Source organism: Schistocerca gregaria, chromosome 2 (genome assembly GCF_023897955.1).
Source record: "Schistocerca gregaria isolate iqSchGreg1 chromosome 2, iqSchGreg1.2, whole genome shotgun sequence".
Taxonomy (NCBI): Eukaryota; Metazoa; Arthropoda; class Insecta; order Orthoptera; family Acrididae; genus Schistocerca; species Schistocerca gregaria.
In genome coordinates, this window is record NC_064921.1 from 811,625,897 (window position 1) to 811,644,087 (window position 18,191).

The 18,191-nt window shown below is 46.1% G+C and overlaps 1 protein-coding gene across 1 annotated transcript in view; it reads left to right on the plus strand.

The window, feature by feature from the left end:
• The window catches only part of LOC126335986 (cortactin-binding protein 2-like), a 113,097-nt gene that overhangs the window by 64,294 nt on the left and 30,612 nt on the right, over window positions 1-18,191 (plus strand). Inside the window, exons 3-4 of the mRNA XM_049999463.1 lie at window positions 89-360; window positions 17,836-18,142. Of these exons, the coding sequence (XP_049855420.1) occupies window positions 89-360; window positions 17,836-18,142 (579 nt within the window). The remainder of the gene's footprint in view (window positions 1-88; window positions 361-17,835; window positions 18,143-18,191) is intronic.

Consider the following 18,191-nt stretch of genomic DNA (forward strand, 5'->3'; position numbering starts at 1 on the left):
GGCTGCTAATGCTGTGATGTATTTTGGTACGGCAGATTTCAGAGTCCTATCTGTAGGCGATACTTTATGTGCACTTCGGTCGTCACAGTACAGAACAGTCACCACCGCCAGACGTGGAGCAACGGAGAGGGTGCCTGGAAGAGGACCTGTTGGCGCTGCTGGAGTCTGGGGAGGCTGCCGACGTGATGCTGAGGGTTGGCAGACGAGGCGGCCGGCTGGCGGTGCACCGGGCGCTGCTGGTGGCTCGCTGCCCCGCGCTCGCCGCCGTAGCGCGCGTAAAGGGCGTGCGGCCCGCCGTCTTCGCGGAAGTCATGCGCTTCGTCTACACGGGGAAGGCGGCGCTGGAGCCGGACTCAGCAGGTAGACAAGGAAAAATTGTCTGCAGGAGCCGTATAGCGATCGGATATACACTATTGGCCATTAAAATTGCTACACCACTGTTGTGTACATAGTTCCGCGTAGTCAGCGCTTACACAACTTTACCGCTAGAGCGCGCCCCGCTAAGCACGATAGCGCAGGCGCAGCGCTCGTCCGTCTCCGCACTACGAGGTGGCGCTGCCTTAGAGACGGACCAAATTCTGCTTCCGCCAATGTAACGAAGCCAATGAGATTGCTGCTAACGTATAACCATTTCTCCTCGCGGATCACACTCGCGCAGTGATACCTGAACGCGCGAGGTATTATAATGAGTGTACAGACCACCGATTATTTTAATAAATGTGTGTGAAAATTAATCAAGTTCTGTTTAAAGTTGGTCACCGTCAATCTGTTACTCCAAGCGTGCAAGTGGCATTTCTACCGTCTGACCTAATGGCAGAAGGTAAACACGCCACAATAAGACCACGAGACAAATTGCTGAAACTCGCCTACTTCGTTAGAGCGAAGGGTCAAATAATCTGATGATGTGTGTACTGAAGGTCTTACAGTATGCACACCACAACCACGAAGATGGCCTGATACAGACGCGGAATTTAACTGACAGGAAGAAGATGCTGTGATAGGCAAATGATTAGCTTTTCAGAGCATTCACACGAGGTTGGCGGCGGTGGCGACACCTACAACGTGCTGACATGAGGAAAGTTTCCAACCGATTTCTCATACACATACAGCACTTGACCGGCGTTGCCTGGTGAAACGTAGTTGTGATGCCTCGAGCAAGGAGGAGAAATTCGTAACACCACGTTTCCGACTTTGATAAAGGTCGGATTGTAGCCTATCGCGATTGCGGTTTATCGGATCGCGACATTGCTGCTCGCGTTGGTCGAGATCCAATGACTGTTAGGAGAATATGGAATCGGTGGGTTCAGGGGGGTAATACGGAACGCCGTGCTGGATTCCAACGGCCTCGTATCACTAGCAGTCGAGATGACACTCATCTTATCCGCATGGCTGTAATTGATCGTGCAGCCACGTCTCGATCGCTGGGTCAACAGATGGGGACGTTTGCAAGACAACAACCATCTGCACGGACAGTTCGACGACGTTTGCAGCAGAATGGACTATCAGCTCGGAGACCGTGGCTGCAGTTACCATTGACGCTGCATCACAGACAGGAGCGCCTGCGATGGTGTACTAATCGGCGAACCTGGGTGCACGAATGGCAAAACGTCATTTTTTTTATGAATCCAGGTTCTGTTTACAGCATCATGATGGTCGCATCCGTGTTTGGCGACATCGCGGTCAACGTACATTGGAAGCGTGTATTCGTCATGACCATACTGGCGCATCACCCGGCGTGATGGTATGGGTTGCCATTGGTTACACGTCTCGGTCACCTCTTGTTCACATTGACGCCACTTTGAACAGTGGACGTTACATTTCAGATGTGTTCGACCCGTGGCTCTAACCTTCATTCGATCCCTGCGAAACCCTACATTTCAGCAGGATAATGCACGACCGCATGTTGCAGGTCCTGTACGGGCCTTTCTGAATACAGAAAATGTTCGACTGCTGCCATGGCCAGCATATTCTCCAGATCTCTCACCAATTGAAAACGTCTGGTCAATGGTGGCCGAGGAACTGGCTCGTCACAATACGCCAGTCACTACTCTTGATGAAATGTGGTATCGTGTTGAAGCTGCATGGGCAGCTGTACCTGTACACGCCATCAAAACTCTGTTTGACTCAATGCCCAGGCGTATCAAGGCCGTTATTACGGTCGGAGGTGGTTGTTCTGGGTACCGATTTCTCGGGATCTATGCAGGCAAATAGCGTGAAAATGTAATCACATGTCAGTTCTAGTATAATATATTTGTCTAATGAATACCCGTTTATCATCTGCATTTCTTCTTGGTGTAGCAGTTTTAGTGGCCAGTAGTGTACTTTTACAAACTTCTAGGACTTGTAGAGGAAAGTGAATACATAATATTTTGAAAACATGTTTACTAGGTAGGTCTGCAACATGTTGTCATGGAGGAGGGGTGGGGGGAGGGGTGGCTTACGTTGGATTGGCTGATGTCATTTGACGTGCTATCCTACCTCTCACACCTGGTTAGAGCCTCATTCAGCTGTATCTGTGTGTTAGATGTGGTGTGGAGTGTTGGAGGTGCTATGAATGTAGTTTTTGGTCATCCAAAACATACCAGAGAGTGCTGGGAGCAACAGCCATTGCACAGGCAATTGCTCGTGTGCTCATTCACTGGTTCTCTTCTACATGGTGCAGCATGGCCTCTTCCAATTTGAGTGTGCGGCATTTCCTAGGAGCACCACTGACACCCCTGTTGACGGTGAAGGTACCAATTTCGCGAAGCCTTTGCATAATTGTGTTGAAAAGGGTATTTGATGGATTCGAACATTTTGTATAATGATCCTCATAAAGGTGACAAGCAGGCTTTCCATTACGGTGAGCTTCGCCATACAGAAGGATCATGTCGGCATATTCTGCACACACGGACTCAGCCACGTTGCTTTAATAATCAGAGACACATGAATGAGGCCCAAACCAGGTGAGAGAGGTAGGATAGACGTCAGTTGACATCAGCCAATCTGATGTAAGCCACCCACATCATGATTACCCTTTGCATACCCTGCTGCATACCACATCCGTGCAATTGCATTATCATGGAAACTGAATGTTTCCAGACATAGGATTCTATTCGAAATATTATGTACTCACTCCCCTTTACAGGTCCGAGAAGTTTGTAATGGGAAGTGCTGATCACCCTGTGTAGTGTATTCTGACGTAATGTTTTCCATCTTTTACACCAGCACTTGAAATGAATAGATGTGGTGCTTTAGAAATGAGTGAGTGTCATGGTAATAAGTGCTAAAATATTCCCTTGGCAAAGAACGCTTTTTCGTCTCGTACCAACCAGTCCTTTCCATCAAGTGTAATAGATTCCAGTAACAAAAAATACCTTGTTGCAGTCACACTATGAGGAATCTGAGTGCAACTACATCTGCGCAAATCCCCCCCCCCTCTTCCCCAATTTAGGAGTGACGAAATGCCAGACTGGCATGTCTTATGTCTTTTCCATAACTGATTTAAAACCATTACCATCTGAATTCTGTTCCCATAACTTAATAATAAATAACATCACTGATTCTCAGGCTTATGCCATCTACTTTCATATTAATTCTTTCTCTTCCCTATAGGCTGTCTCACATTTAATATTCTCTTTGTGTAACTACTGAGGCTCGACATAGATGCCCAGACCAGTCACTTGGTGTCCAGTCTGGCCTCACTGGGAGTTGCAGTTCGTCTTTCAGAGGAAAGAGCGAGGGGATGAGGTGAAACGACCATTGTGGTAGGTACCGGATGATGGTCCAGGCATTCTTCAGCATGGGCGTCTGAGGGTAGCAATCCTGTTCTTTTTTGCGCAGTAAACCCTGCACAATGTGATGTCCAAGCCTACATTCACATAAGTCGAATAATGTAGCATTTTGAACACCTGCACATAACAGAATCTTAGTTTTTACAAAAAGTGCCATCCGGCGAAAAATAAATTTCAAAGGAACTTCGTCTGCTGCCAAAGACTTGCTTCTTAGAGCACTGTGCAAGGGAAAGTCATTAACCGATACTGATATCAGAGTCCCATGTGAACTGATGGAGCTGCACTGTAGACAGGAATTCTTCTCTATTTGAGAAGCAATGGGCTGAGTTTGTGGCACTGCTTTACGTGGCGTGTCTTGCCTAAAAATATGTAAAAGAGCTCCTCATCAGAAAACCTTAAAATGTAGCTGACAAGGGGGAGTCTGGACGATAGTTTCTGGGAAATGCGGACAATTAGATGAGAGTACTAGCTGAAGTGTAAAACGCAGATGAGGAATAAGAGTAATCCAGAATTGTTTAAGAACTGCGTATGTAGGAATGCAACGATTGCTTAACGTTGTAAAACTTTTGCGAGACTGTTGTCTTGATAAGAAATGTATCACTGACAGCCTTTTGCAGAACCTTTCCCATTGGCGCACAGGAAGTGCGCTTGTAGTTAGATGAAAGGACTCTGTGCTGGTTCAGAAGACACTTACCCTGGGGAACGTGAAGAGCACTCTGGCTAGAAACACACAACGAGATACTTGGTCTGACTGCACAAGAGAGAGGAAAACGTCAGCGGGAATTGGCAAGGTACGTTCCAGCAATTAGTAGCTGGTGTGTTGCAGTCTGCAGCATGCTACAACCCTCACAACTCTCAACACTACTGTGTTTTTAAGGTAATGAAAAATCGCAGCTTGGATGAGAATGGTATGAGAATTACTGAGAGTTTATAGGCAAGATGTTAGGCTCAAGTATATTCCGTAAATCTTATGCTTTTGCTGAGTGACTGAAGGCTCGTTTGCATCTCGATCAGTAATGTTATTTACACGTGGTAGTCCTTCATTCTTCTGATGGACGCAGACAATCACTTTGTATCCACACGGGTTTGTCTTTCTGTAACTCTTTCATATATTACCGTTTTATATCATTTACCTAAACTGTCCAGTCTTTCCTTGGACATTCAAGTATAATGTCCCATGACAATAACTGTCAATTACGTATTACCTGCATTTCTTAAGATTGAATGGAACATGTAATAATTTCTTATTCATGTCTATTTTAACACCTAACTTTGTAATAAACGGGGATTAATGTGAACCAGTGTTTCATTTAATAGTTCTTTGAGTACTCTGTTTCGTGTTGCAACACCACCATATCTTTCTTTCCCTCTCTCTGTCTACCTCCTCCTTTCCCCTTCCTCTATCCAATTATTCCTCCCATTAGTTCATCTCCTCCTGCTCCTCCTCTCTTCTGAGTTGTGCCCATTCACAAGTTTAGCCTCTGCAAGGCATACTGATACAACCTGCTCAACATACCTCCTCCCCTCCCACCTCTCTCTTTCTATCCAACCCCTCCCTGCCTTCTCCCACTACCCGTCTCATGTCCCCTTTCGCCTCTCAGCCTTCTCCATCTGTATGTGTATCCCTTACAAATAAAATAAATAGAGCAGGCTGATACTGCTCCAACACAACATACCTGTTGTACAGAGCAGATTGAAAACCGTTTTTTGGCCTCAGACATATCTTATGTATAGACTGCAAAGCAAAGAAGGTCGATAAGGCAGAACAATACTACGCCCATATGACACAACTGTTGTACATGGTAACCTACAGAGCAATATATATGTATAATAAAAAATGTTTTGCATCACCTCTGTTCTGAAACCTGTACAGTAAACTGGAACAGAGATCAACATAAGCATCATTTCATCCCTTTTTTTTCCTCTTGGAAATCACACATTGCATGTTGTACCACCGTACAGCGAGACCTTCACAGGTGTTGGTCCAGATTACTGTACACACCGGTATCTCCAATATCCAGTAGCTCGTCCCCTTGCATTGATGCATGCCTGTATTCGTCGTGACATACTATCCACAAGTTCATCAAGGCACTGTTGGTTCAGATTGTCCCGCTCCTCAACGGCGATCCAGCATAGATCCCTCAGAGTGGTTGGTAGGTCACGTCATCAATAAACAGCTCTTTGCAATCTATCCCAAGCACGTTCCGTAGGGTTCATGTCTGGAGAACATGCTTGTCACTCTAGTCGAGCGATGTCTTTATCCTGAAGGAAGCCATTTACAAGCCGTGCACGATGAAGGCACGAATTGTCATTTATGAAGACGAATGCCTTGCTAATATGCTGCCGATTTGTTTACACTATCGGTTGGAGGATGGCATTCAATTTGTCGTACAGTCGATACAGCGTCTCCCATGACCACTAGCGGTGTACGTCGGCCCCACATAATGCCATCCCAAAACAGCAGGGAAACTCCACCTTGTTGCACTCGCTGGACAGTGTGTATAAGGCATTCAGCCTGACCGGGTTGCCTCCAAACATGTCTCCGATGATTGTCTGGTTGAAGGCTTATGCGACACTCATCGGTGAAGAGAATGAGTTTCCAATACTGAGCGGTACATCCGGCACGTTGTTGGGCCCACGGGTACCGCGCTGCATGGTGTCGTGGTTGCAAAGGTGGACATCGCCATGGACGTCGGGAGTGAAGTTGCGCATCACGCAGCCTGTTGCACACAGTTTGAGTCGTAACACGACGTCCTGTGGCTACACGAAAAGCATTATTCAACATGGTGGCGTTGCTGTCAGGTTTCCTCCTAGCTATAATCCTTACGTAGCGGGTATCCATTGCAGTAGTTGCCCTTGGGCGGCCTGAGCGAGACATGTCATCGACAGTTCCTATCTTTCTGTATCTACTCCATGTCCGAAGAACATCGGTTTGATTCACTCCGAGACGACTGGACACTTCCCTTGTTGAGAACCCATCCTGGCACAAAGTAACAATGCAGTCGCGATCGAACAGTGGTATCGACCGTCTAGGCATGGTTGAACTACAGACAACACGAGTCACCTCCTCCCTGGTGGAATGACTGGAAATGATCGGCTGTCGGACCCTCTCCGTCTAATAGGCGCAGCTCATGTATGGTTGTTTACATCTTTGGGCAGGTTTATCTACATCTCTGAACAGTCAAAGGGACTGCGTATGTGATACAATATCCACACAAACATCTATCTTCAGGAGTTCTGTGAACTGTAGTGATGCAAAACTTTATTTGATGTATGTATATGTGCAGTTTGTGTGTATGTACATCCAGAATCTCCTCCGACACCATTAGATCAATTTCAACAGAATTTGGTACACAAACAGCAAACGTCTTGAGTATCAACACTGTGGAGGTTAGGATCTCCAAGCTCCCATAGGAACAGATATATTGGCAAAAAGTGTTTTCCAGCCCCTCCTGTGTGTGCTACCATGCACAACCGATATGTTACATGGGAGTAGGATCTTTATACCTCATCGACCTGTTTTTCTTTGAAGCCTATACATTACATACTTCAGGGATCATAAAACGGTTTTCAAGCTGTTATGCACTGAAGGAAAAACAATCGCAACGCCAAGAAGGAGTTGTGTGACATAAATGAAAGTTGGTAGGCTTGTTACTATGATATCTATTCAAATTTCACGCCAGTCGCATAAAAGAGGCGCTAGTAGCGCCAGTGTGAGGGTGCAAATCGCATTTGCTTTAAATACACGCTCTAACGGTCGAGAGCCTAAGTTACCACTGAGATCGGTCGTGCTGAGTTGAAGTTAGTAAAGAATGCCCTTAAAGCGACAAAGACGCCATTATCAACATCTCACTAAATTTTAACGATATCATGTAATAGGACTACAAGAAACTGGAAGTTCTTTCTGAATTTTTGCAGAAAGACTTGGCAGGAATATAACTACTGTACATTATTGCTGGCACAGGTATTTGCAAGAATGTAAGGTCGCAAGAAGACTGACACTGGACGCCACGGGGTGCTACCGAAAGGGAAGACAAACGTCATCTGAGTGTGGTTCTGGCGCATCATACAGCTTCTGTAGCAGCAATATGAGCAGCAGCTGGCGCCACAGTGATAGAATGAACTGTTACAAATCGGTTCCTTCAAGGACAACTCCGAGCCACACACCACGTAGTGTGAATTCCACTAACCCCAAACCATTTGCAACTTGACTAGTGTCGAACGAGAGCTCATTGGAGGGTTGGGTGAAGGTCTGTTGTGTTTTATGATGAAAGCTGGTTCTCTCTTGGTGCCAGTGACGGCCGTGTGTTGGTTAGAAGCAGGCCAGTTGCCGGCCTGCAACCAACCTGTCTGCGTGATGGACACACTGGAATCTACCCCTGGACTTATGGTCTGAGGCGCGATTTCGTATGACTGCAGGAGGACTCTCGCGGGTTTCCCATGCACCCTGACTGCAACTTTGTACGTCATTCTAGTGATTCAACCCTTTGTGCTGCCATTCATGAACAGCATCGCAGGGATTGTTTTCTAACAGGATAACGCTCGCCCACATACCGCTGTTGAAACCCAACATGCTCTACAGAGTCCCGACATGTCCCTTGGCCTGCTTGATCAATAGATTTGTCCCCAGTCGAGCACATTTGAGACGTCACTGGATGACAACTCTAGCGTCATCCATGAATAGCTTTAACCGGCCCTGTACTGACAGATGAGGTGCAACAGGCATGAATCCCCATACCACGAACTGAAATCCAGCATTAGTGCAACCCAATGTATGCGCTTTTGCATGCTTGAATTTACATTCCGGCAGTTACACCAGTTATTAATGTACCAGCACTTCACGTTTGCAATGGCTTGTCTTGCAATGGTAATCACTTAAGTATGTTAGCAAGATAAATGTACTCCCGAAATTTCATTGATGTACGTTGTCTGCCCCCGGTAGATGAGTGGTAGCACGTCCGGTGTAGTCTAGTGGCGTGGTCAGAGGGTTAGCAGCCCTCTGTAATAAAAAAAAAAAAAAAAAAAAACTGAGTCAATGGATCAACAACGAACTTAAACGGGTGTCCGCCCCGAGCAGATACAACGAACAAACACGAACAAAATGAGATTTTTAAAAAAAGTGGCTAGGATACCTGGCTTTCACCCAGGAGGCCCGGGTTCGATTCCCGGTACCGGAATGGAATTTTTATCATTCGCTGCTCGGTCGCCGAGCCGGACGGACGTGTGGCGGCAGCGGTAGGAGGACTGGCGTAAACAGCGGCTGTGTGGCTGTTACGAAGGTCAGTAGTGCGCTTTGTTTACTTTGCGTCTTTCAGTGATTTAAAATGACAAAATGAACGAAATTAACTGTGAAAGAAGAGATACGGTTAGATTCACTTTTGATTGGACCTGTAAAAGATCAAGGGCTTTTGAGATGAAAAGGTGGCTTTCAGATACAGTTAAGATCACAGGAGACGAATTTATTGGCGTTCATCTTTCTCTTGTTCCCAATTCTGTCTTTTTGAAATTGATTTCCTCTGATTTGTGCTCCTAGATAGTTGACAAGTGTGGTGGCAAAATGAAATTTAATCATGCAGACGGAACCGTTAGTGACGTTCTTGTTTCCCATGCTGGGCTAGGCATTCGAACAGTGAGAGTTTTCGAACTGCCGTTCGAGGTCCCTGCCGGAGCAATCAATGCTGCTCTTCAGCCCTATGGTAGGGTTATATCTAATACTGCAGAAAAATGCTCGGAGCAATGTATGTTTCCGGTTCTGAATGGAGTTAGACAGATTAAGACTGAGACCGTTCGACGTATCCCTTCTTACTTCAATATCTGTGGCCATCGCGCTCTCATAATTTATGATGGGCAGCCACGGACTTGTGCGTTATGTAACGCCACAGGGCACGTCAGAAGTGAGTGCAGTAGAAGGCGTGTTCCTCAGTTAACGACTAACGAGGCGGCTGTCCCAGGACAAGTTGTTAGCATACAAGTGACGTACGCTGCCGCGGCAGCTAGCCGGGCCCCATGTCAACAGAATATAGCCGAGCAGACGGGATCTTCCGCTGCGCGCACAGAAACGGGAAGCACCGCCGAGTTGACTAACGATGACAATCAGAATCTGGCTAGTAATGAGGTCACTGAGGACGCAACGCGCTTGCCCTCTGAATCTGACAACTCCTCCAAAGAGCGACAAGCTTCATCGATAATATCTGATGTAGACATGGTAGAGTACGAAGCGGTAGTTACACACGAAAGGGCCAACATCCCAGAGGGAACTACAGTGGATGGACATAAAGAGGAAGTGATACAACAGAAAACTGACAACCACACAGATGACAGGACACTACAGACGGTTCAGGAAACGTCAAAGGAAAAGAGGGGGGGGGGGAGGCCGCAAGAAGACGAACCAATGACACCACCCGTCTCACGTGTCGTAGAAACAGCAGCAACGACAGACGCCGAAATTAACGGAGCTCAAAAATCTTCCGCCACGAAGGTGGGACTGGTGACTTCTCCTTGACCTTCCATGGAGTCGCCAGGAAGTTCACCAAAGGTTTCATCGACGATTTCACCGAAATCATCAAAAGATACGAAAAGCCCATCAAGCTGCAGAGAATTAGCCCCCCCCCCTTTAAGAGAGCGGCTGAGGGAGATACAGGAGACCGAAAAGAAGGACGAAGTTACACAAAAGGAAGCGGTCGGCGACTCTTCGGATCGGAACAAGAGACAAGAACGGGCTGACACGCCATACGGAAATTTTGAACCCTTGCATGACAATACGACATCAGATATGGACAATGAAACCCGACTTGGATAAGGACATGAACACGACATCACCGAGCCACGATTTAACTGGGCGTCCTTAAAACCAACATGTTTATGGAGGTACGTTGACGATACGTTTATGGTGTGGCCTCATGCGAGAGAAGCTCTTGATCGCCTCCTAGATCATTTTAATTCACTGCATCCTAACATCAAGTTTATCTTGGAGGTGGAAAGTGATGGAAATCTTTCGTTTCTAGATGTTCTGGTGTACAGAAAGGATGATGGGACACTGGGACACAGTGTTTATCGAAAGCCTACGCATTCGGACCGTTACCTACATGCTTCTAGCAGTCATCCATAGTTCCAGCGTACGGGGGTCCTGCGGACGTTGGCGAGAAGAGCTTATGCCATTTCAGATGGAGTAAGCTTGACACAAGAATTGGACCATCTTAAGGTTGTGTTCAAGCAGAATGGCTATACAGATAAACAGATCCGTCATGCTTTCCAGTTTGGACCTTCGCCTGAACCACCAGAAGATACCTGCAAATCGGTGGCTTTTATGCCTTTTGCTGGAAGCATTTCCTCGAAGATAGGAAGGATTCTAAAAAGATGTCATATCAAAAGTATTTTTCGTCCGCCAACCAAGATTAGAGCGCTCCTTGGCTCTGTTAAGGATGACTTGGGTTTGAGGAAGCCCGGTGTATATAAGATCCCTTGCCACTGCGGGAAGGCTTATATTGGTCAGACAATCCGGACCATTCAGGACCGATGTGTTGAGCATCAGCGGCACACACGGCTGCTTCAACCTGAGAAATCTGCAGTGACGGAACACTGTCTCATCACAGAGGGACACAGAATGCTATATGACGAGACACAAATGGTTGCCCCTGCATCTCGCTATTGGGACTGTGTTTTAAAAGAATCCGTAGAGATTCGTTTATCTGATAATCTTATTAAGAGAGACAAGGGTTATCTTTTAAGTAAGACTTGGGACCCGATGTTATCTGACATTAAAAAACAACGGTCTGTGGTTCGATCGTTGGAATAATTTTTTTTTAATTTTTGACAGCGATATCTCGATTTTGCCTGTTTCCACCACTGGCGGCGGGGTATGTCTACTGCGCTAGAGGGCAGTTACGGCACCTTCTCGCGCATGCGTTGTGCGTCTTCTGCGGCCTATATAGGGACCGCCGCTTGCGCTGAGAAGTCAGTTCCGGCGAGATCGTGCACCAGCACTCTCATCTGAAGATGGCGGCCAGTTGGACCACTGAAATATTGTGTCATGAAGACGTTATGATCCGGCTGCATACCCGAGAAGAATATTATTAACCCGAAGTTATTGTACGCGGCTCCAATACCGTGTTCTCTGTTTACTGTCTTGTAGCGTCTCACAGTGGAACATACATATAACGTGACCACCTTAAACATAAACAAAATTCAGAGTCAAGCAAAGGTAGCTGCACTGAAGGACTTTCTGTATCACTCAGATACAGATAACGCCTTCCTGCAGGAAGTTAATGTCAAAGAATTGTATGTTTCAGGGTACAAAGAGGTGTTGAATGTGGCTCCAGAAAACGTGTGTGGAACAGCGATCCTTGCTAAAGAAGGGATCGAGATGACAAACGTGTGCCTTTTAGAGTCGGGGAGGGGAATTAGCTGCAAAATTTTTAATATCACATTTATAAACCTATACGCACCTTCAGGTAACAATGCGAGACGAGAGAGGGCAGCCTTTTTTAAAAGTGACGTTTTATTTCTACTCCAAGAAACCTCTGCAGAAATTGTCATTGGTGGAGATTTTAATTGCGTTTTAAATAAAAAGGATCAGCGACCAAATTTTAACTTCTCCCAAGAACTGCAGGCGTTGGTCACCAACGTGAAGTAGTTTGACGCGTAGGAAATAAAATATCCGACGCTGGTTCGCTTCACATATATCACTGGTGCTACACAGAGCAGAATCGACAGAATATATGTCACCCCCACTTTAGACACTAAAGTCAGTAGTATCGAGGTGATACCAGCTGCCTTTCTGACCACCTCGGAGTGAGGTGCAGCATCAAATTAACCAGGCAAAAGACATATTGGGGTCGCCCACTACGGAAATTAAATATCAATACCCTCTCTGAAAACGCTGTAGCTTTAAAGATGCAAGAAACTTGGCTGTCTGTTTTAAGGATGCGTACTAAATATGGAACAACTATTGAATGGTGGACTATGGCCGCTAAGAAAAGCGCTGATATCTTACGCCAAAGAAAGGGCAATGTGGTCAAGACACACAATGGAGTTTTACTACTCTTGCTTAAGAGAATTTTACGACCAACCAATGTCTCAAGACGTCTTTATCAATATTAAAAACGTTAAAGCCAAAAAGTATCAAGAGGGTACATTTGGAGGGATTACAAATCAAATCACACACTAGAACGACGGAGGAGGCAGAAAACACCTCCATCTACCACTTGATACAACACACAAAAAACAGAAGAAGAAATTTTATTGCCAGCCTCAGAACGGAAGATAACAGCGTCCTGACGGAACAAAGGGATACCTTAAATGAAGCACATAAATTTTTTGAGCAATTATATTCTGGAAATGCTATTGACGACAACTCAGTACAAGAGTTTTTACAGAACTCCGGAATAGAGGCAGTTGTTACAGAGGAGGAGAACAGAGGTTTAACGTTAGAAATTACGAATGACGAGATTTTTGATATACTCAAATCTTCACCTTCACGTAAGTCTCCAGGCCCAGACGGCCTGCCTGTGAAGTTTTACAGGACCTTTTGGCACCTAATAGGCTCCTAGTTCACGGAAGTAGTTAATGACGTCTTGAGGGGAGAGGAAATTCATGCTGCTTTCAAGGAAAGTGTAACTGTACAACTTCCAAAGGGAAGGAGTACAGACACGAAAGATATTACTAAAATGAGGCCGATCAGTCTAATGAACTCAGGTTACAAGGTAGTTGCACGTGTAATTAAAGAACGAATGGGACCCATTTAAAAAAGAAGTCATTGGATGCCACCAGACGTGTTTCCCTCGACGTACCATTTTTAAGACTGTATGGGAATATCGAGACATTATTTCTATTTTCTCATCAGCGTCAGCGAATGGAGGCATTGCATTCATTGATTTTGCTAAAGCGTTTGACAGAGTCAACTTCGGATATCTGTTCAGAACCTTGAAACACATAGGTTTCAATGATGGCAACTTAGCGGTTTTAATGAACATCGTCAGAGGCATACGAACCAAAATCTCGATCAATGGACAATATACTAATGAAGTATTGATATCTAGTGGAGTTCCTCAGGGAAGTCCCCTGTCCATGTTGTTTTATGTGGTTTCTCTGGAACCCCTTTTACGGCTTTTGAACACAACCTTAGAAGGCATAACAATAGCTGGGTTGAAGACGGTTACAAATGCATGCGCTGACGATGTGGGAGTTCTAGGAAGGAGCGATGATGACTGTACCCAGCTAACGGACAAGTTATTGCTTTATAGCAGAGCAACTGGTGCGAGGAGAAATGAAACGAAAAGTTCCTTTTTAAATTTACAGGGTCTTGACAATGTGCAGCTACCGTGGGCAAACAGGGTGGAGCGTCACACTGCTTTGGGCATAACTTTTTACAGTTTCCCGTTAAGAATAACGGCTGCTAATTGGAAACAGGTGTTAGGAAAAATCAGAGGCAGCGTAATACTGCATGAAACGAGAGACTTAAATATCAAGCAACGAATTACACTAATAAACTGTGCAGTTCTTTCGAAAGCTGCATATGTCGCTCAGATTTTACCAACACCTCCAGACATAGTGAAATCTATAATGAGCACAATCTGTCGATACGTATGGAAAGGCCATATTTTCAGAGTAGCAGCGGGCACGACTACATCGAGACCCGAAAACGGAGACCTAGGGCTGACAGACCTTCGGAGGAAAAACACTGCCCTCTTCATTAAAAGAACGCTGAAACTTAGAGACACAGCCGCACAGCATAACTGCCGCTCTATTTGACCTTCTCAAACCCGGAAGCATGCAGCCGCCAGTAGATGTTCACAACATAAATTACAATCTAAAGCATATTAAGAATTCTTATGTAGAATCAAGTTACTTGACATGAATTTTAACAGACAAAAATAAGAGAACAAGTAAATATATAGTAGAGAAGTTACAATCACGCGAAAACCAAAATGGAATGGAGCTGAAGTATCCCAACAAAAACTGGGAAAAAATATGGACTAATATAAATAACAAAACACTGACTACGGAAGTGCAAGCGTCATGGTACAAAGTTGTCAACAGCATTATTAGTACCAATGAAAAACTGTATTCAATAGGACTACAAGCAACCAATGTGTGCCCAAAATGTCACAATTTGGACTCCTTAAAGCTTCATCTGTAATGGATACAAGAATATTTGGAATGACATTGTATTGCAAGTCGCTTTTCTCAAACGGACTGATGGAAGAGAAATCACACTAAACGATATACTCTTCCCAGAAGAAATTTCCTTTCCACCACAAAAAAAAACAATGTCACCTAGTGGCTGTTCGGAAATTTTGTCAATTATGTTGTTAACAACAAAGGCAATGACAATCTACAAGAATATCGAGAATATATGAAAGACGAATACTTCAAAAATACCGGAACAACGTCCATAAAAAGAAGTTCGGAAATATGATGCAAATTTTGTTTCAGAAACAAGGCACCGGTTAATACCTAAATAATATGAAATCGACCGAACAAGATAGACTGCCAAAGTAGGGGATTGCTGTTGAGGGTAAAGTACGGTGGGGACTTCGTGTGCCCCGGGGCCGATACGGTAGCCGTGAAGGCCTCAACAGAACCCCGAAAAAGCATGTTTTCCCAAGAAGTAACAGGAGTCACGACACAGCACAAGAATAGTAGGGAAAAACTATTCTCATGCAAAAGACGTGCATCACTGAAGAAGTTTAATTTCCTCTCTTAATTTTTACTTTTGCTTCTCTCTCATTTTTGTTTAAATTCTAATGGAAGAATATTTTGCGTTTCGTTAAGGCAGTAAATAGTATTATAGAGAGAGTTATTTTCACCGTAATCAATTCGGATTGCAATTTTCTAACATTGTCTTCAAGATGCAATTCAGTTTCATAACCCACCTAAAAAAAAAAAAAAAAGTGGCAGAGCGCTGATCTAGTAAACCAGAGAAAAAAAAGAAAAAAAGAAAAATAAAAAGTAAAAAATAAAAGTGGTCAGCGATACAGACTGTCAATCCTAAGGGCCTGGGTTCGATTCCTGGCTGAGTCGGAGATTTTCTTCGCTCTGGGACTGGGTGTTGTCTTGTCTTAATCATCATCATTTCATGCCCATCGACGCCCAAGTCGCAGAAGTGGCGTCAAATCGAAAGACTTGCACCAGGCGAGCGGTCTAGCCGACGGACCGACGGGAGGCCCTCGTCGCACGCCATTTCATTTATATTTCATTGCGCTACGTTAATTATTTATTGGTGTTGCAATTTTTTCCGATAGTGTGTGTGTGTGTGTGTGTGTGTGTGTGTGTGTGTGTGAGAGAGAGAGAGAGAGAGAGAGAGAGAGAGAGATAAACGTGGTACCAAAACCCCAAAGATTATCGTGCAAAACTTTTGCCTGTTATTCAGCAGAAAATAATTATTATAAAAAATGACAAGACCATATACTGATGTTAATGATGGAAATTGTGAGTTCCTCAAGGGAAAATTCCTCATAACATACACTCCTGGACATTGAAATAAGAACACCGTGAATTCATTGTCCCAGGAAGGGGAAACTTTATTGACACATTCCTGGGGTCAGATACATCACATGATCACACTGACAGAACCACAGGCACATAGACACAGGCAACAGAGCATGCACAATGTCGGCACTAGTACAGTGTATATCCACCTTTCGCAGCAATGCAGGCTGCTATTCTCCCATGGAGACGATCGTAGAGATGCTGGATGTAGTCCTGTGGGACGGCTTGCCATGCCATTTCCACCTGGCGCCTCAGTTGCACCAGCGTTCGTGCTGGACGTGCAGACCGCGTGAGACGACGCTTCATCCAGTCCCAAACATGCTCAATGGGGGACAGATCCGGAGATCTTGCTGGCCAGGGTAGTTGACTTACACCTTCTAGAGCACGTTGGGTGGCACGGGATACATGCGGACGTGCATTGTCCTGTTGGAACAGCAAGTTCCCTTGCCGGTCTAGGAATGGTAGAACGATGGGTTCGATGACGGTTTGGATGTACCGTGCACTATTCAGTGTCCCCTCGACGATCACCAGAGGTGTACGGCCAGTGTTGGAGATCGCTCCCCACACCATGATGCCGGGTGTTGGCCCTGTGTGCCTCAGTCGTATGCAGTCCTGATTGTGGCGCTCACCTGCACGGCGCCAAACACGCATACGACCATCATTGACACCAAGGCAAAAGCGACTCTCATCGCTGAAGACGACACGTCTCCATTCGTCCCTTCATTCACGCCTGTCGCGACACCACTGGAGGCGGGCTGCACAATCTTGGGGCGTGAGCGGAAGACGGCCTAACGGTGTGCGGGACCGTAGCCCAGCTTCATGGAGACGGTTGCGAATGGTCCTCGCCGATACCCCAGGAGCAACAGTGTCCCTAATTTGCTGGGAAGTGGCGGTGCGGTCCCCTACGGCACTGCGTAGGATCCTACGGTCTTGGCGTGCATCCGTGCGTCGCTGCGGTCCGGTCCCAGGTCGACGGGCACGTGCACCTTCCGCCGACCACTGGCGACAACATCGATGTACTGTGGAGACCTCACGCCCCACGTGTTGAGCAATTCGGCGGTACGTCCACCCGGCCTCCCGCATGCCCACTATACGCCTTCGCTCAAAGTCCGTCAACTGCACATACGGTTCACGTCCACGCTGTCGCGGCATGCTACCAGTGTTAAAGACTGCGATGGAGCTCCGTATGCCACGGCAAACTGGCTGACACTGACGGCGGCGGTGCACAAATGCTGCGCAGCTAGCGCCATTCGACGGCCAACACCGCGGTTCCTGGTGTATCCGCTGTGCCGTGTGTGTGATCATTGCTTGTACAGCCCTCTCGCAGTGTCCGGAGCAAGTATGGTGGGTCTGACACACCGGTGTCAATGTGTTCTTTTTTCCATTTCCAGCAGTGTATATAAATCAAGTTTCAAAAGATTAATATATCGAGGAAATTTGTCGATTATCAGTATATCAACAGTATACGAATGAAATGTACATATGTCACCACTATTTCGACAAAATTGAAATGTAGCCTTGTACGGATATTTCAATATAGCTGCGATAGTTTAGTTGCTGTCTTCATCGGCAGGGGAGGTGCTCGCTGCAGCTGAGAGGTTTTCCCTGCCAGAGCTTGCAGATCGGTGCGAGCAGCTACTGATGGAGGGCCTGAGTATAGAAACGGCTGCAGCAACGGCCGTTGTGGCTGTCGCAAATTCCCGGCCAGCCCTCACTAGTGCGGCTGTGGAGTTAATCAGCAGACACGCCCCACAAGTTATGGGGACGGATGGCTGGAGGGCGGCCCTGCGGGACCACACAGAGGTTGCTGTGCGGATCTGCAGCCTCGTCTCTGCTGCTGCTGCTGCTCCTGCTCCTGCGGCAGTCTCTCCGGATATAAGGTCAGATTTGTTTGTAGGAGGTCTTCTGACTTCGCCGGGAATTATTCTC